The 20410-nt window shown below is 39.9% G+C and overlaps 1 protein-coding gene and 1 non-coding gene across 12 annotated transcripts in view; both read right to left on the bottom strand.

The window, feature by feature from the left end:
* The window catches only part of Rbms1 (RNA binding motif single stranded interacting protein 1), a 215789-nt gene continuing 195379 nt past the window's right edge, over positions 1-20410 (bottom strand). For 3 of the 11 annotated variants that reach the window (XM_023713727.1, XM_023713728.1, XM_023713734.1), the window contains exons 7-15: positions 10170-10285; positions 8413-8462; positions 8198-8291; positions 5743-5790; positions 4864-4914; positions 3491-3601; positions 2328-2441; positions 1018-1102; positions 1-252 (exon numbers count right to left, since the gene is read on the bottom strand). In XM_023713727.1, the coding sequence (XP_023569495.1) occupies positions 1025-1102; positions 2328-2441; positions 3491-3601; positions 4864-4914; positions 5743-5790; positions 8198-8291; positions 8413-8462; positions 10170-10285 (662 nt within the window). In that variant the 3' untranslated portion in view covers positions 1-252; positions 1018-1024. The remainder of the gene's footprint in view (positions 253-1017; positions 1103-2327; positions 2442-3490; positions 3602-4863; positions 4915-5742; positions 5791-8197; positions 8292-8412; positions 8463-10169; positions 10286-20410) is intronic. The other 8 variants (XM_023713730.1, XM_023713731.1, XM_023713729.1 and 5 more) reach the window with 7 other exon arrangements.
* LOC111816457 lies at positions 17708-17838 on the bottom strand. The gene has a single exon (XR_002820850.1). It is a non-coding gene; the product is annotated as a small nucleolar RNA SNORA3/SNORA45 family (small nucleolar RNA).

Raw genomic sequence — 20410 nt, 5'->3', positions numbered from 1 at the left:
TTTTTTTTTTTTTTGTTTTTGTTTTTTACTAAAATAAACCTGTTCAGGGGAACAGCTACTAGATGAATTTAAGGGTTTTATGCACCTTATAGAACTTATAGCAAAAATAGTTTTAGTTGATTTCATTATAAATAACGTTTTCAAGAACCTGTGCAAAACTGTCAATAATTTCCTAAAGCACAATTGATCAGAAAAATCCATGATTGTTCAGCTTCCACACCCTTCTTCATGTAAGAACACCCTTCTGTACACCTGGAAGAGGAAGATAAAAGAGAAATGCTTTTTGCAGATTCAGTATAACATTTCACAAAGCCTTATAATCGCTTTCTTGTTTAAAAGAGCTACATGTCTGAAAAAGGTAGTGCTCATCACTGGAGGTAGACAGGTACAAACTGTAGGCTGACGCTCACTTCCAGTGCCTTTCAAATCTGGGATGTGAGAAACACTTGCTTCTCTCAGGGAACCAACCTGAATTCACACGGGTCTCCAAAGATGAAGGGAGAGACGTTGAAATCAGTGACACATACTGTTTCTAGGGCAATCCTGAAATCAGGTTCCAACAGCTGTTATACTGCACTATGTACTGTAAAGTGAAAACATTTTCATATTTGTGGTCCAAGTGAGAGCTGGCAGTACAATCTTTTGATCTAATGGCACTGACATTACTCTCACAGTCAAAATATTACTAATCTTATAGTTTACGAGTATTGGAATAATATGATATATAATACTTTATAGGATAATTCTAGTACCTGGTGTTCTTTGATGTTATAGATTTTACATTTTGGGAGTGAATAAATAAAAATTCGCCTTCAACATAAAGCATGTTTTTCTTTTTTGGACAGAACAGTAAATCTGCGAATTCACAATATCATTGATTTTAACATTTCAATAAAATTAGGTGAAGTGACCATAATGAAAATGATCAAATATGAGTTATTCTAAGCATTATTTTGATAAAAGAACTATAGGTTTACACGATGTGAGCCCACTGTTATGGTGGCCTTCCTTGCATACCTCACAGTTACTTATTGGGTTGAAAGGTATATGGAGAATGGTCATTAGATGTCTCGACAGCCACTTGCTGCTGACCACTTGCCTCCTAGAATAAAGTAGAACAGATAAAACATATTAAATCCTAACTAAAACACAATGAAATCCTAACTCTGCTTTATAGGCCTGAATGGGATCAAGGGCATAGATTTTAATGTAAATTTTTTAATGTCATGCTCAGAGATTCTAGGTTTAGTAATTGCCCTAAGTGGCTGAAGTGTCTGACTGACCAAAGAAAACTTCCCCTCCAAATGTGTGACTTGTCCATTTTTACCAAGCAACAATTTATCAAACAACTTTTTTTAAAAACAAGCTCATTAGGACTTCAGTATCTTCAGGCTCTATCTAGAATGTGAGATTCACTATTCATGAGCTAGCTGTGTATCACCTAAGTACTGCCAGCAGGTCTAGGGTTGTGCCTCATGATCAAACACACCAATAGTTCTAGACTAAAGGGCATGAGTAAACTGAGTATATGGGGTAAAGATTTTGTCTTGTCATAGTTCAGGTTGGGTTTTGCCATAGGTCAGGGTTTTGCTAAACTATTTCAAAGAGAATTTTTATTTTATGTTTTTGAAAAGTTTCAGAATCATGGATAAGGAATATGTAAGCTCTGGTAACTGTGGTTGTCTATAAATGCATAATCAGAAGCAAGAAATACAAACGAGTTTGATGGCCTTTTTGGAATGAAACCTTTGAGATCTGCCTAGCTGACAAAAATCAACTGATGAATTTTCACGGAATTTTAAGAGTGCTTTGCAGGAAAATACTATGCTTTCTGTGCAATAATAATTCAGATGTCAGATTATTCCATCCCAGTATCTTCCATTTTAACAACTAAGAATTATTCAGTCACACTAGCAGCCTCTATAAAACAGGTGTGCTTTCCTGATCTGTGTTACAGTTTTGAAATATCAGATTTTCATTAGGTATATGAACTCTGAGTGATTTTTAATCATGGTGATAGAATCTTTGAAATTATGATCTCAAACTTTAATTTTATCTTAGTGTTTCTTTAAGTATTACCTTTGGCGCAACAAGTCAAAGCTTTGAAGGGGCAGGAAATTCAAATAAGCTTAGAAAACATTTCTGAGGATCTGGGGGATGTGGCCTGGCTGTAATTCTACTTTGTATGGAGGGAACTCTATTTCATAGTTGAAAATAACATGATAGGTATATTTTCCTACTAATGTCAATTCTTTATGCGAATTTTGATTTTCTGATAGATTTTATTTTGAATTCTATTTTGTTCATTCATTTTAGAGACTACTCACTGCCAGGATGGCCACTGGATGGTCTGTACCAACCTCAACAGGAACGGCCGTCGTCTGCATGTGGGTGTACTGGGGCAAGTAGGCTCCTTGCATAGCTGATGTAGCAGGCATGTACTAGAAGGGAGAATAAGGTTAGGATGGGCTGGGCTAAGCAGCAAAATTTAGAGTACCTGGGGAACACTGAAGTGGACATAAAGTACTTGGAAGTCCAAAATAGAAGTTTAAATGGGCTAACCTCAAAGATTAGTGCATATAAATGTCATACTGCAGTAAAGTCCATGTTTTCTACTTTTTTTGAGTTTGTCAAACAAATCTCATGTTTCTTTGGATTTCCTAACAAAGGACTACAGGTAAAATCATCAAAGTTCCTCATTCTCAATAATTCGGCATCACTGAAGTTATTCTAGCAGTTCCCCAAACTGGTAGCTAGAACTATTTCTTTAGATGGAAACTAAAGTGTGGATGTCTTAGAGACCTTTAAGAGTTTACTGGAGATTAGGCCCAGAAGCACAGCCTTCCTGATGCCAACAGCCACCATCTCCAGAGGCTGACATTCTTAGCCTTGGGGCTGTGTGTGTGGCTGTGGCTTAACCTTCAGAGGAAGTTAAGCCTGGTTTTGAGTATAAGAAAGGAAAACACATTATCTTTTGATCTTTTAAGTCACCATACATGTGTTAGCCAAATGCTTCTGGCCATCTCTTATGATTTAAACTCCATACACACCCACCTGGATGCTGATCTCATGTCAGCCTAATCTCACTACTCAAATGAGTCCCCTGGACTCTTGTGAAATGAGTCACTAGGAGAATCATGAGTAAAGTGTTCCCAAATTCCATAAAAGAACTGGGAAAACATTGTCTGTCTTTACCACCATTTATCACCATCTTTTGCATCACGAGACCAGAGCTTTTGGAGACTGGTGAGAAAAGCGAGACGTGACCAAGACTGGATGCTGTAATTTGACAAAAGAGTGGAACCCAGAGAATACCTTCAATCCTGCAATTATTCAAGAAATCACTGAGTACTCTGTGGAAGGCAACATGGGGTGGGCTTGAGAGAAGATTAGACAAATCTTTGTCTCTCAAGAGCCTCTGATTTGATGTGGAAGACACTGGCTGCACTGACTTCTTGTGGAGACACATGACATGCAGTTTTTCACTTACTGTTCCTGTGCTGCCTAGTGAAAGATGACTCATCTGCTGGGCCAGCGGGCTGATCATGGACGCAGGCTGTAGTGACATGGTGTGCTCCATCGAGGGAGTCAGCACGGCACCCTGGAGATAAGGCAAGAACAGCATGAGGCATGCTGAGGGAGAGGGAAGGGCCTGAAGTTACCTTCTACAAAGCAAACTCCTTTGTGGAGGAGTATGAAGCAAAAAATAATCTCCCTCGAACTTGCAAGTGGTTATTTTTAAATCCAGATTGTTTTTCCTGAGAATTTCTGTGAGGGTGAGGGGTGGTCTTTTGGCAGGCATATCACAGAAATCCCTGTATTACGCCTGTGCTTTCCCTTCACTTAACAGTAAAGCAGGCAGCCCAGCAGGAGGAGCCATAACAGAAACCCGCATTGTGTACGGTTTAGTGGATGTGTGCTCTGTATGCATGTGTAGGTGTATGTGGATCTGTGGATGTACATATGCGCATGTAGGACAAAGGTGAACATGTATCTACCACATAATACACACGTCCATATAACAACAGAGAGCTCTTCCACGTTAACACCTCACCCTGTTTATTTGCTTGTCTAAGGTCATCTCAATACTTCTTGTTCAGAAGCTGTTATCCCTAGATGACTGCTTCATACCCATCTTCTAATATTATGTGCCCACTTTAAAAAGGATCCTGAGACAAATTCCTGTCTCATTTTAAGGCCAAGAGTTGAATTCTTTTCCTAAGTGGCCAAACCAGTTTTATCTTGTAAATACTGTGAACAGTCCTGCTGACCAGAATTCCAGTTTTTCAATGACTCCTAGAAAGGTTAGTTTCAAATCTGTCGCTTTCTTGTGCCAGGTGGCAGGTCACTGTGAGTGTTCTTAGCCTTAATTGTGATTCTATCTCTCTCTCCCTATTTTTCTACTTTTGAAGCCTCTGTTTTACTTCAATAAACTGGATTTTGTATATCTTTAAAAAACCTATTTCATATCCTATATAATATGAAATACACTTCATCTTGAAAAATGTAATACAATATATACATCGAAACAACTGTGTAAATTACTTAAGAAATCATTATTTCTCATATAGCAAGCAGAGAGAGGCTAAGTAACACTGATGAAAATTGCTTATCTTGAAGGATCTCCTGCTGAGCTGGTACAACTAAGAAAATAGTACTCTCCCTCAAATAGAATATGTTTTAAATTCTTACAGAAAATTTAACTGAATGCCTACTATTAATGTGCCTTAAGGCAAAAGGCTCATGGATGTTTTTCATACTCCATGTTTAAAATGTCTCAAATCCTACACCACTTTTGAGAAACAGCTTGAAACATACATAGCTTACTTTCAGAATACAAGGCTACTACGATCAAAAACTTACAGGGTGCTGCAGGATATATGGTTGAGGCTGCATCCAAGAAGGACTTTGCACCTGGGAAAAGGAGGATTTTGAAAGAAATATTGATTTTCATTGTAATAATTACCTAGTTGTCTAGAATTCTTTTTAATCATGTTAAAAATCTACAGAAGGAAAATAAATAAACAATACTATCAATGATTAAAAAGATCAAAACAGTTAAAGAGTTCTTGGCAAGCTGGTCACTCTGAGTGGGATGAAATGATTATTTAGAACACATTTCTATTTGCCCATGGAAGCGATATTTACTATGTCAGGCACCAAAAAGCAAAAGGTGAAGAAGGAATTTCATTTTCAAGAAATTTAAATAACTTGAATAAATTAGTGAAGAGCATTAAATCAAGGTATGAACTGGTTGCTTTCGGAATATGGATGAAGATTAATCCCAGCATATTTCATTAGAAACTAAGAAAACCCACATTCAACCTATTTTGATACCCAGGACATTAGTTTTCTGAAATCTTATACAGTGATCAACCATTTCTAGTGAATGTGGAAAATAAATATCGGAAATTCAGATTCAGGAAATTAAACTTCAGCAACTGGATCTTGCCATCTACCATTAAAAGGGCATCTATACAGTGGACCCTCTGAACTGAGGAATAAAAGGCAAGCATTAGGGATTTTGACAGGAAAGCATGTGTAATCTGCCTCTTATGAAGAGTCCATCAATCCATTTTTTGATGCCCAGGGCTTTCCAAAGTCTACGTAATTTAAAAATAAGTTTCAGTTTCCAATTCTTAGCAACAAAAGCCTTCTGTAGCCTGTCCCCTAGCACTAACTTTAGAGATGCTACAGATAAGATACGGGAAGAATCATGGGGAAGAATGCAGTGTGATTTACCTTGACAGCAGAGCCCCGATACTTGTTTTCTCTGGCTTCCTTTGCCACCTAAGGCAGACCAAAGTTAAATGCTTCTGCCCTGATAGCATTTCGGTTATCTGCACTGCGGCCTTTCCCCATTGGGATACTGGTGGTTGCTTGCAGATGCCAGTTTTTCAATCTAACTGTATGAGCATATGGTGGTTTAGTGGAGAAAGGCTGATTCCGCAGAGTGTGGGGCCCTCACACGTTACATTACAGAAAGGCAAGCAGCTCCTTACAGCGCCCCAGTTGGGGCCAGATTCCCATTTTATTTACGGCCCCAGTGGTCTTAACCTAACTGCTGATCGCATTATAGGGCTAGGAAGCTATGACATCTAATCCAACTTTTTTAAGCAACAAATCAGTTGCTGTCATTTTCTATTTCTCAGTGTTTCCTGATTATAAAATGGGAATAATAATCTATGATCAATAAACTCTCTACCACTGGTTCTTAACTTCTTTTGAGTCATAGATCTTTTAGAAAATCTGATGAAGCAGACTCCTGTGATTCTCAACTAACTGCCTGTGTGCATGTGTGCATGCACATGTACACATATCCACGACTCTGCAGCCAGCTAAAGAGGACCACAGATCACTTAACTGCAGCTCATCCAATGTCTCTATCTGGTTCCTTAATGTATGGAGTTAAGAATTTATCTGAGAGGCTACAGCACGAATTGTCAGGATACGGCACGGATTGTCAGGCAAAGGGACTGAAACTCCATGTGTCTTAGAACAATGCAAGAAGCCCAGTAGACAAATCCAGGCCTTCAAATGGTATGCTGTTTCTAATTAGCCATACCAAATTAATTACCAAGGTTGGCCTACTAATATACTGTTCTATAAAATGATTCTGAAATGCATATTGCTTTTAAAGTGGTAGATGGTTTAGCAACTGAAACAGCATCAATATTAACACAGATCAATATTAATATACACACTGTTCATTTTCCTAACAGGAGGCTTATACTTGTCCCAAAGTTCAGACAGTTAAAGATTACCTTTTCCTATCAGATTGTGTATTAGGGCAAATGCAGTAGAGCAGATCTCAACAAGTCTTACAGACACATGGGAAAGACAGAATCTTAAGTCTTACACAATTAAAGTAACATTAAGTGACTGAATACCATGCCCAGCAGATTAAAGCATCGGACAAATAACATCCCAGAGAGAATAAAGAAATGGAAATGAGTGACAATTCAGGGGAATTCAGGCCTAGAAGAACCTGAAAGTTTTCAGTGTGGTGAGTACTACTTAAAAACTTCAGGTTTAGTGCATCTGATCACTTCTATTATTCAAAGATATTTTATTTATTTTTACTTCAGACAGGACCAGCTTTTATACTAGCTTATGTGACTCATTTATTATTTTAAAAGTACAATTAAATTCCCTTAGTATTAGCCAGCTTTTAAAGATGACAGTAACCATAGGCTACATTTACAAAGTCCTAATGATATGGTGGGTTCTATACAGAGGTCTTTATGTGTCAGTCTCATTTAGTTTAACTCTCTCAAGCTTATGGATAGGAACTATTATTATCCCCATTTTAAAGACAAGAAAACTGAGGCTTACAGAAGTTAAATAACACAGCTTTTAAATTAGATATTATAGTCCCATAACCCTAGAAATCAGGACTACAACATCCAATTGTTCTAAAAATGACAATACACAAAAGGTTAGTTACACAGGATCCCACTAGTCAACAGAAGAGAGCTTGTCATCCTGCTGTTCCAGGTGGGGCCAGACGCAGAGTCTGGCAGAGGGTCTGTGGTACGGGAGGAGTGATGCATTTGCAAGCGGGGCAGGAGCTCTCATACCTGCAGTACAGTGGGGTCAGGGCTAGGACACAGTGTTGTGTGAGGCCTTCTCAGTCAGGATTCTATCAGAAGGCAAAGCCGCTTCACAAAACAACACCCAACACAGACAGGGAGGTACTATCTTTTTCTTTAGTGACAGTGGGGGTGCGGTAGGGCTCTCCTTTTCAGTGCTCACTGAAGGACCTTAATTATAAGCACCTTTGTGCACCAGCATGTTTACTGGTTCTTTAATCAGTTCCTGCTAATGAAGATAAAAACTAAGGGCATGACCCTACTCTGTATTTTGCCTAATTTCAATTGTCTCAACTTTCAGTTTTGAGGATACATATGGTACCCAAAAGAGGGGCCCATGGTGGGTTCACCCCAGCTCTGAAGTGCGGTGATTCCAAGGACTGACACCAGAGCGCTGCTTCCCCGCTTTGCACTTTGCTATCCATAAAAGCAAATTGCTCTGCAGGATTACAGAGAAGCTTATGCTAAATCAGGTGTTCAAGCTGCATACAATTTGACTTAATTTTTTTTTTATAATTGTTCAGAGTTTTAAGACACATGAAAATGCAGCAGAGACTCACAGTGAGCAGACTGTTACACCGCAAAGGAACCCTAAAGGTACAAACCTGGTAGGCAGATACAGGAGATGCAATATAGGGTGTAAGAGAAGTCTGAGTGATCATTCGGTTTGTAGCAATACTGTATGGTGAAGGGTAAAATCTAGAACAAACACAAAAGCCTTTAAGTAATTTTTTAAATAGAAGAATTCATGGAATAAATGTCAGATATTTTCCACCTTCATTTTCTCTCAGGCCATTATCTGTTTATTTTAATAACATACCCATTCTGTATAGCAGCTGTAGTTGGGTCATATGTAAGTGTCATACCAGCCTACAGGAAAGAAAAGGAAATATAAATGTTCATCTAGAAAGGTGGGATTCAAGAACTTCTTTTGTTTTTTGTACTAGGAATTGAATTTCTGACCTTCCACTTGCCAGACAGACACTGTGCCACTGAGGTACACCCTTGGCCCCAAAAGCTCAACTTCTTTTAAATTTATTTTTTAATTTAATTTCATTTTTATTTTTGATGCAGGGTCTCGCTATGCAGTTCAGATTTGTAGTGATCCTCCTGTCTCAGCCTCCCTAGTGCTGAAAATGCTACTTTTTAAGAGTCACTGTAGTAGAAGACAACAATACTGCTGTTTGAGAAAGGGAGTTTCTGTTTGCCAAGTACAATTATAAACTCAGTAAGAGAATTAAACTGTAGACCTTCTATGTCCCACATGGTTGCCATCAGCCACATGCAGCTATTTAAAATTAAATAGAAAATTTGATCCTTCCAGGGAAACAGCTATGTTTCAATTGCTCAGGTGGCCACATGTAACTAGTGGTTATCACTGGACAGTACAGATTCTAGAATGTTTTCTCCAGATGTACTTAGTTCTGCACAAGCACTTATCTATTTTGTATTTATTTTTTAATGTATTTAGTACAGGGTCCACAGGGTCTCACTATGTAGATTGGACTCAGTGATTCTCTTATTTTGAGCCTCCCAAGCACTGGAATTATAGGTACAAGCCACCACACCCAGTCTCAATCACTGTCTCAGTGCTCCGCGGGGGTGGGGCCAGCAGGGCATGCCAGGGATCGAACCTGGCCACTGTGCTCTGCCTGAGCAGGTGCTTTAGTCCACTGAGTTGTCTGGCTGGCCCTAGTACTTATTTTTAGTGAAACAAATTATTGAAAAATAGAAGTAGAAAAGTGGAGAGGACAAATATCTTATGACAAATTGAACATTTAAAAAAGATTTACAAGAATGAGATTTAGGGCCGGCCAAGTAGCTCAGGAGATTAAAGGGCCTGCAAGCAGGGGCAGGGGCCAGGGGTTTTGATACCTGGGCCTGCGGTGCCAGCCTTGCCCTGGGGGTATGCTGAGATGGCAACTGAGACTGGGCGTGGTAGCACACACCTGTAATCCCAGATCTTGGGAGGCTGTAAACAGGTGGATCACTGTGAGTGACCTAATAGCGAGACCCTGAGCACCCTGTAGACCCTTCCCTAAAATACAAAAATAAATAAATAAATAAATAGTGTTTTTAGGTTTTGGTGATTTTTGTGTATTTTAAATCTCATGCTTGTTTTTTTTTCTTTTTTTTTGCATCTGCTTGCAGGTGCTTTAATCCGCCGAGTTACTTGGCCGGCCCTTAAAAACACTCTATGACAGTTATACCAAGCTCCGAAGATTACTTTCTTAACATTATAAGTGTAAATCTCCCTAAAATGTTATATTTTAACCATGACAATCAAGAGTAACACATCATCCACATATCTTGATACTTTTGGAATGCTTCTCCTTAGTCACTGCTTAGCTGTGTCCAGCATTTATCTGTCCTTCTGGAGACCCATCAGTTTTTAGTAGCAGCTGTCCTGCACAGGGTTGCCACCTGATAGCTTCTGAACTCTAAGGTACCAATATGGAGTTTCAGTCCCTGCACCTATTTTACAAGTGTGGGAGCCAAGTCAGGACGCTTTCTGTGTAACTCTTCACAGGAGCTCTGCAGAGTGCACCCACACTGAAGTTTCAAGAAAGGACTTACTAGTCTCACCTCTCCTTCTCTATGCCAAGGTCTTCCATTAGGGATGTATTTGTTTGGGTTCTGTCTTTTCTTCTGTCCTCCATCTGCAAACTTGCACAATAATGGTTCTGTGGGAGCTGAGTAAACAGGGAAAAAGATTATAAAACTGCAATTCTACGTGTGCAGATGACAAAATGTAACTTTTTTTTTTTTTTAATAGAAGCAGCATTCATGTTATGAGGGAACTGATAGAACATTCTACAGTCAAAGTTTTTTCAGACCTTTATAAAATTACCTACTGGTGAAAAGTATAGTACAAAATAATATAATAGCTATTATTTCCAAACCAGAGTGTCATGAGATGTAAAGAACCTTTTAAAGCCATTTTGCTGAGGAAGCCCAGGAATCTTTCGATTCACTTCAGGGCTTTATGTGCTTCTTTTTATTTTGGGTTCTCTACAATTCCAGCTCTAGAGTTACTAAAATAATCTTCAAATGAAACCAGGATTGTACCATCCTCTCTCCCCCCATTTCAAGCACTTCCTTAGTTTTCCATTAAAATCCTTCAGAAGACCCTGCTTCTCCCAGTAGAAAGCAAGTACACCCCTACACAGCTTATACCATATTTTTATTGAGAGCCTTTAGGACACTACCTGTGGTTACTGTTGGTTTCTGATTTTCTTTGTCTGTGTCTTTGTCAACGCATCCCTAGTGTCTAGCTGGCAGGCACTTGACATTATCCCTGGCTCCATCAAGGTATGAATGTAAACAGGTCTCATTTGTTTATTTTGGACACACAATACTGAAGGTAATTGTTGGTCAGAGAGCTGTAAACACCTGTTCATCCTTTTTTTTTTTTTTTTTTTCCAGAACTGGGGATTGAACTCAGGCCCTTGCTATGCTCATCCAATTTAAAGGCTTTTATTTTTTTCCTGTGCCTGATGGTGTTTCACTACTACCCACTGCACAAAATGATCTAAAGAAAAACCTAAAAAGCAAACACAGAAAAGCACAAGATGCAGACACTCCTTAAAGGATGTAGTCAAGGGGAGAGAGGTGCACAGGCAGCACAGCAACCATCTGTGATGGCTCCTTTTCCATGATGGAAACAGTGGTGCATTCCTGGAAGCTGTGCATTTTTTGTACGTTTGCAGTTAATGTAATAAAGGCATTCACACCTTCCTGTCTGGTTTCTACTTTCAGCCCTTTGTCTACTGTAGAACCATGATTACTGCTTTCAAGCTCTGTTTCAAAGTTAAATAACCATGAAGAGAAAAATATTACTTGTGGAAAATTTACTCCTTTCTTCTTTGCCTCTTATTATCCTAATTCATCTCTTATTTTATATCACCATCACCCTCCCACTAATGACAGGGTGGAAGCAACAGTGTCTCTCAACACTTCTGTGCCAAAAAGGAAAACAAAACAGAACACGCAACTGCAATTCCTTCTCGGTGAGCTGCCTAGGCTGCTGTGTGGCATCTTCTGTGGAGCACTCCTACTGGGTGCGTATGAATGTGAGACATTTCTGAACATCAACTGTACTATGGAGATGCTGTGGTTTGCTCTGCGATTGTTACTGTATTGGGTGCTTGGTTTTCAGTGTGGCCAGGTAAAGCAGTGGGGCCTAGTGGTAGGCTCTTCAGAAAAAATGAAGATAGTTCTCCTCAAAGCAAGCCCAACCCTTGAATTGCTCTCTGGCTTCCTTTTGTAACTTTTCTCCCATGGGCCACTTACCATGTGGTCCTTAATAGAGCTAGGCTGGTGCCAGGGCCTGTGAACTGTGAGCAATGTGAGTTCATGAAACTTATTTTCTTCATAAAGTTACTCAGCCTCAGTTGCTACAGTAATAACGATGAACTAACACAAGGTACAGGGTGTTTGCAGTAGAAATGTTAGGTGTTTGGGAGAATATCAGCAAGCCTCATCCCTTCCATTACAAAGTGTTCCTATGATAAATGCTGCTAGCAGAGGCTTTCCTAAATAAGGAGCTTCTACTTAAGGCAAACAGTATAATGTGAGATAGATTTAAGCCACATCCCGGAATGTAAATGAATTGCACAATTTATCTTATAAAATAGGTTTTGACTCTTGAAAATTTCTACCCTTACCAAAACTCACAGAAAGTAAGAAAAAACAAGAAAAACTAATCACTGATGATATTTTTGGTTGTCTAATTGGATTACTGGGGACAGAGGAAAAGTAGGGGTTAGAATAGAGCATATCAGTAGGACAGGAAAAATGATAAAGCCTACTGAGGGCAAGGACTTATCACATCTGGAATTCTCCCAAGTTACTCATCTTTGGAGTCAACCAAACAAATGTGGTGCTTAAAACCCAGCAATGAGGCTCCCATCAGTCTCTGGATCAATGTCTAGTGTGCATGAGTGCATGCCTGGAAGGGCTTGGAGGGTGCCTCACCTTCATGACTAAGGACAAATAATGATCTCAGATGGACAGAGACAGTACCTCACATTCTGCAGATCTAAAAAGGCCCTTGCAAGACTCAGTGTCCTCTCCAGTGATATTTGAGGTTATAAGCTTTATCTGCCTCTAATCAGTTCCATCAACCTGGAGGAGTGGGCATTTTGTGGATCTTTACCATGAGACACTTTTATCTAGAGACTTTTTAAAAACAAGATTGCAACCTGAACTTTTTTTTGGAGGAGATGGAAAGAATTTGTTTGGGTTAGTAAGTGATGTAAACTTTTCACTCAGAATAATTATTAGAATTCTTTAGAATAATTATAATAAATGATTATTATTATAATTATTCATTAGAATAATTTCTTCCACAGAAAAATAGACCAAGTTGGACTCATTCTGAAAGTTCACACTGTTGCTGACAAGGCAGGCAGGTGTGAATGAAAGCAGTTGGGTAGGAAGACCCTAGTGTACACTGAAGAGAAAGGCCAGGGTCCTGATCAGGGGATGTGTGCTTCCAACACTTGAGATGCTAGCCTGTCAGAGGAAAAAAAAAAAGCCAGGTGACAATAAAGCCTGTTAAAAATGTATAGTGGTAAGGTAACAGCAAGTGAGTGATGCATGTTTGTAAGTGCATCATTTAAAACAAAACACACATGGAACAGGACACAGTTGAATCTCTCAAAAACAGAAGACTTCAAATTCACATCATTTTATGCTGTCACCGACTTCCTCTAAAAGCAAAAAGGCAAGTAGTTAAACAATGTGTCCACTGTCTGCTATCCCTTATCTTAGGCAAGCATGATTTTTATTTTAAAGGACTATTATCGGTTAAATGACATACATTTAATGCTCTTAAAGGCTTCTTTTTTAAATATGAACTAGAAGTAGCCTGGCACAGTGACACACACCTGTAATCCCAGGTACCCTAGAAACTGAAGTACAAGGGTCATAAGGCCAATCCAGTCAATGCAGAAAATGAAATAAACAGTGCTCTAGTCTTCTACATGAAGCAGTATGAAATTCTATCAGCTTCTTTCTTCTCTGAATATTCTCCTTGGTTTATTTAACATTGGAGATTTTTGTCGAGTGTCTGCTATGTACCTGGTGACATAGTGGTGGATAAGTTAGACTCGATTCCCCTAGGGAGTTTGTGCTTCAATTCAGATAAGAATGAGCCTGGTATTATAAGAACTTATGTAGTAATTTACAGGACAGACTCTGTAGTAATTTGACCCCAAATATTTCTTTGACATCAATACTAACAATCACTACTAGGGTGCCTGCTTTGAGGAGGCACAATGGTACAACAGGATCTCCCACAAGTCACCTCACTTACTTAGCTGAGCAGCCCTAAGGAGTTGGAGCTCTCTGTAGCTGCAACAGGATGGACCGACCCCTCAGGATATCTGACAGGAGGTCTTCCTAGTGCATTTCCTATCAGATGCTGACAGCAATCACAGCCGGAGGCTATTCCTTTTGCTCTCCCATTTTTCTAGCTGTGCAGTATTTCATCTTATTCAGTAAACTAAGAAATATAAACTGCCCTTGGCAGAAGCTTTTCCATCAATTTTGGAAAATGGCCCACTCAGCAACTGTAATTAACTCTCTTTCTCTTAATGTTAGATACTTTTAAAAAAAGATTCAACTAACAATATGTCAAGAACTACAACTACTTAGCCTTTGCTTTTTAAAAATTCAAACAAGAATCCAGTAAACATAAAGTGTCATCAAATATACAAAAAAATGTTCAAATAAAGAAAATTGCTACTATAAGCCATGTTGCTAATAACTCCCCTCAAAATACACTCACCCCTTCATTCTTGCCACTCTGAAGAAGTTCTGAAAGATTTCTCTCATGTATTTAAGAGATGTGATAAAAAAAAACAAAAAAAAACAAAACAGTGAATGGTGAGGCTGAGCGCCCTGCAGCAGGACAGCGGCCTCGTCAGGACGCTGTAGTGTCCACATCACTTCACCTGGCCCCACGCAACTTCTGGCTCTTCCCCAAATCAGAATGACCATGGAAGGCAAACAGTTCAGGACAACACAGCCACCACAGCACAACTAAAGATGCTCATGAAAGAAGGCCTCTGGAACTGCTTCAGAAAGTGGTAACAGTAATGGGTAAGTGTGGTCAAAGCAACAGAGTGGGGAGTAGTAATTTGAGGGGGATTAATGGGGAATATCTTCTGCTCTAAAAATCTTGGAAAAATTTAAACTTTTTTGTTGCCTAAGTCTACATAGATGCATTTTTTTCCACATTTGGAATGACAGATCCTTATTTCCCACCACACACACTGTGGACTTTTCCTTACCTTGTTATAGAGTCATGTGTGAAGTGGTTGCATTACATTCTACTTGAAAAAGGCTCAGGCATAGCTGATTTCTATAACTAGCACTGTATGAACATCTGAATGTGTGTCCAGCTTTGTGCAAGCTGTCGTATTGATGGCTCTATGTGGTGAGGAAACTAGCTTCAAGGCAGGCACCTAGGTTTGAAATTTACATCGGTGACTGTGCAAGTAACTTAGTGTCTATAGTTCATAGTGTGTGAGACAGGGATGATGTTTCTTGATTCAAAGGACTGTCAAAGTTACATGTAAAGTTCTTAGAATAGTTCCACGAGTACTGAAACTATTGTTATTATTTCTGTGACAACAGGGGGAGCAAAGGTTTGACTCTTCCTCTCACTTTTGAATTATTAACATAAATTCTCAGGAGACAGACTTGTGGTTCAGAAATTATAAATGTTTTCTGTTTGCTCTGCATAGGATTAGTGGGCTGGCTTGGGCTAGGGCTGCTGTCTTAGCTTCTCTGAGAATCAAGAAATGTTCAAGTTATAGTTAAGGATGAAATTACTGGCAAATACTTTTCATGAAACTCTTTCTCAGCAACAGTCACATCTTCCACATAAAATCCCTGAGCTTTAATAAAATTCCTACATTATTTATTGCTCTGCATTGGCAGAGTCAGATCAGACTTTGATTTGTGGCTCTTGCTGTGGGTTGGTATGATCAATGGTAATAGCCATTCTCTGAAGGCAGAGCAGTGCCATCTCAAGCCTGGCCTGACACTCAAAGCATCTAGCGATGAAACACTACGATGTCTCTAGTTGTGATCCCTTGTCATGTTTTAAAATGAGACTTTCTGTGGTATAGAATCTGTTCAAGGATTGCATCCACAAGAGAGCCCATGCCCCAGCAATCCCTGGGGACTGTTCTAGCATTCCTGCTCTCATGGCAATGATTCCTCATTAGGGAAGATTTTGCAACATATGTATCGGGATATGATTTTGAGCACTTAGGCCCTGTTCTTCCGTAACAGTGGGTAAGGGAGCAGTGAAGAGATTACTGTCTTAAAGATAGTAAAAAGGTATCAGGAACATGATCTTCAAACAGTTATCCCTTGGCATCTGCTAAGGATAGTTCATGGATTTGTTCTAGGACATTCTAGTCCCTTAGAGGAAACTGCATAGTTGCATGAAAGTCTCTTATGTCTAAATCATCTCTAGATTACTTGCAACATATAAGAAAATGCAAGTGTAATGTAAATAGCTGTTTTACTGTATTCTCTAGGGAATGTTGACAAAGAAAAATGTTTGTATGTGTTTGGTACAGATACAATTTGTTTTCCTGAATAGCTTTGATGTATGGTTGGCTAAATCAGCAGACATGGAACCTGTGGACATGGAAAGCCAACTATATTTTGTCTTAAGAGTTATGAAGTTACAATGTTTAGGGCAAAAATTAAGGGAACAAATGGGCCATAAAAACATTTGAAAAATTCCCAGGCATTTCCTGACACTGTAACCCTGATTCCCTTTGTCTTCTGGAATGGGACAATGTCCTAATCCCATATCACTATGCACACAGAACTATGGAATGTGCGCAAGAGTGGTTTTCAAGTCCTGTTGGACATAACATATCCAGTCAACAGCCAAAGGAACACCAAAAGTGACACAGAGCAAGCAGCCCACCAGCATTCACACAGATTAGTCCACTGGAGCGACTTCTAGCTTTATGCCATGTGGCAGAGTGATACCAACACAACAAAGAAAGGCTAACAAGTCTCATTCCCAGGACTAGATACTTTAAAATCCTCTGTCCTTTGCACTCTGGGATTCAATCAGACTCCATGAATGTCACAGAGAGGTTCAGAGAGATAGGTGGTCACACTCACACACTGCAGTTCTGAGCACACTTACTGACCTGAGTCCAAAGGAGGCAAGGGTGGTGGCATATATCTGGATAAGGAGGGTGACAAAAGCTGTTCTCAGCTCCAGGATATATGTCACACACATCCTCTCTTCTAGGAAGGTACTAGAAGAGCACTTTGAGACTCCTCACTGCATCATGGTCATGACCAGTGTTTCTGCCTGGAGCAAGTCTTCTTGGATATCTGTTGTATGTAACTAAAACTTTCCAGCATTTTACCCCCTAACATTCACTCTGTGGAAACTACCACCACACTATTTCCCCATCATGGAATTTTTATCAAGTATTAGGTTGCTGCTGAAAATCTCTGTGGAATTCACCCAGGTTGTCTCACCAAGAAGTTATGGGTCCCTTACACTGTTAGGGACTTTCCAGGCAAATCTGACTTACTCTCCACCAGTCAGCACTTGAAAGAAAAATAAATAAGAAGCAATGCTCCAACATTTTTAGGGGGAAATAAAAATGAGTGACTAGGAAACAAGTTATGAACAATTCTTTTTTTCCCCCCAGCAAACTATCATGTACATTAAAGTATGCCCTACAAGAAAAGTCTCTTTAACATATGGCAGCATCATACACAAAAGCACCATTTTAAAAAAGCAATTGAAAAAACACTGCATGAAAAATTATAATGTGGTACCTAAGGTTTCTGTAGAATTCTAAACATGCTCTACATTACACACTACGCCCTGGGCCTGGGTGGGGCACTGCTGGCACGGGGAAACCTGACTGCTAGCATGGACTGAAAGCTGTGTCAGCAGGAAGGCGGGTGGCGTTGGAGGAGCAGCTTCTCAGGTGCACAGCTGATCATGTAGCCATCTAGAGACTTCCTGTGTGTGCTGGCTGAGTTCAGGTTACTTTCAGACAGTGTCTTTAGGGCCACAGCTAAGTGGGTTTGTTTCCTTTCTTCCTTTTAGGGGATGTTCCTGGCCTGGGCGCTAACGGGGGCACTCACTGCCTCCGCCAGTGAATCAAGGCCAGCAAATTCTCTCCGAGAACTCCAGCACACCAGGACAAGAGCTGTGTCAGGATGTGACTCTAGTCTCGGCTAAACTAGGTTCCCTTTCTGTACTTGGCTCCAATGTCCTACGCAAACTGCCAACCGTGCAGGAATCCAAGTTTTCTGACAGGAACTATCCCAGATAATTCTGCTTATGCCAGCTAAACAACATGTATCATTAAATAAACCATCCTTTGACTATTTATGACATTTTATGACTGCCTAGCAATGAGACTACATTATTTAAACATTCAAGTGGAGACTCATTCAATTTACTCTTGCCTGAAAAGATTTTCATCTGGTTCTACTGATAATAATCAAATGTATCCCATACAATTGATGTTATATGGTAGCTATTCAGGTAGTAAGAGAAGAGCAATATCTAATAAACCAACCAGTATTCAAAGATAATTCTCATAGTATGTGAACAAGGAAATTTTAAAAAGTCCAGAGAAGTTGAATACTATTTTAAATCACGTGTGAGGCCTCAAGTGGACTAGGCACTTGTTTTGGGCAAAGCTGATTCACTAGAATAGCATGCTTCCAAGTCCTACACTGTACATTTGAACTCAGCGGAAAGGCAGTTGAGCTTCACTTACAAGCAAGAAGGTACCAAAAAGGCTCCCCAAACAGCCATGATTACTGGGATGAATTCTATATGAATGGATGGATGAATTCGCTTAGAAAATACTTGGTAACTTCCACTGGCCCAGGGTAATACACAAACTTCCAGTGCCCAGCAGAAAATTAAAAATAAAATGTAGCTCCTGATCCCTCAAAGAACTTTAAACTGAATGGAAACCAAGACTGATGCACAGGAGAGGTCATTATTCAGAAACGACATGAAATTAAGTACTGATTCAGAACTCAGCATACAGCTTGATTGCAAATTGTACCCCCTGGAGCAATGCTCACAATGCAGATGGAACTTGTCTGTTTCTTGTGCACCATGTGTCACTTGGCACAACTTAGAAGAAGCTGTCCTCTACTTGCTCCAGTGCTGCAGATGGTCCTACAATCACTGACATGTGGTTTAGAAATCAAGGTTGTCCCCTGCTCCCTGAATGGGTGGGACTACGTCTGTGAACCCACTTCAAAGAAAACAGTCAAAGGACATAGCCATGAAGTCCTCTGGAGAACAAAGGCAAGCGCACAACCCTAGTCTGTAACACCCAGAGATCTGCTTCACTTGGAAGGGAGAGATCTTATCTCAGAACAACAAAACTTCAAACCAAATGTGTCCTAGATGGTTTCTCCTCCTGAATTTTCCTTGCTTTCTGCAAGAATAAGCCAAGAACGTAGAAATAGATGTCTCCTGGAGGTGGACAGGCAGCCCTCGAAGGCACTCATGCTGTGCGGTCTGGGAAAGGCAAAGTATAGCTCAAAAGAAGCAGAGAAAGGCCAGCTGCACAGCACTGAACTCAGAAGCTCCTGTGGCCAGGTGTGCCAGGAAGTTTCTGAGCTTTTTTTTACTTGGGTGGAGACTAAAAACACTCCTTTCTCCTTCTTTTTCTTTCAATTCAAGTGTCTATCACGGGAAAATAAAACTAATCTAGAAAACAGAAAGGAAGCTGTGTTACTGGCTGAGTTCTCTTGGAATACTGACATTCCAGCTCATACGTTACGCTTCAAAGTTGTGCTAGTAGGCAGTTCACCTTCAGGTACAGCCACAGAAGCAGTATGCTATCAGGTTGTAGTGTTACAAGATCAAATGTAGCCTGTGGCATAGCACAGACTTACAAATTAGTCCATCTATGAAGTGAAACTCAACTGGGTACAGAAAATCAAAGTGGCTCCTCCTCCTCCTCATCAATCATCCCATTCTGGATGCAACCCTGGAGCTGTAGGAGGACAGACACTGAGTACTAGTCATGTGCATGGCTTTGGAGCAACTCTCCCTTCAGTGATTCCTGGCTGGAATTAATCACATTTCAAAATACCCCAGTGCTTGATTGCGGTCTTTGGGTAAAAAACCAGGCTACATGCTCTGTAGAGCCTCTGTGCATGCTGTCAGGAGGTGGGACGTGAGCAATGTTTTATGATGCTGAAGTTCAACTCATTGGACCCCTTTACTTCAGTGACATATTTTGCATATATAAATTGAAGAAAGGAAGAGAAAGTAGGAGTAACTCGTGAAGGTACTGGGGTAGGCAAAGACTTCATTAACAGAAATCAAATCGCACAGGAAACAGTTGAAAGAATTAACAACTGGGACCTGCTCTTACTGAGAAGTTTTTTCATGTCATAAGAAATTACCAACAAAGTAAAAAGGCAACCCACAAATTTGGAAAAAATCGTGACAAATAAGTACTTAGACAAAGGTCTGCTCTCTAGAATTTATAAAGAACTAAAAAACACTAGGGCCTCAAAATTTAAAGACCCAATCCAGAAATGGGCATCCGAGATGAACACACACTTCTCAGAGGACGAAATTAAAGCAGCGAATAAATATATGAAAAAATGCTCCACATCACTAACCATTCGTGAAATGCAAATTAAAACCACATTGAGATATCATTTCATCCCAGAAAGGATGGCTATCATAAAGAAATCACCCAACAACAAATGTTGGAGAGGCTGTGGGGAAAAAGGAACCCTTCTCCACTGCTGGTGGGAATGTA

Source organism: Octodon degus, unplaced genomic scaffold (genome assembly GCF_000260255.1).
Source record: "Octodon degus isolate 3935 unplaced genomic scaffold, OctDeg1.0 scaffold00032, whole genome shotgun sequence".
Classification (NCBI taxonomy): domain Eukaryota; kingdom Metazoa; phylum Chordata; class Mammalia; order Rodentia; family Octodontidae; genus Octodon; species Octodon degus.
This window is presented reverse-complemented; position numbering and strand designations above follow the sequence as displayed.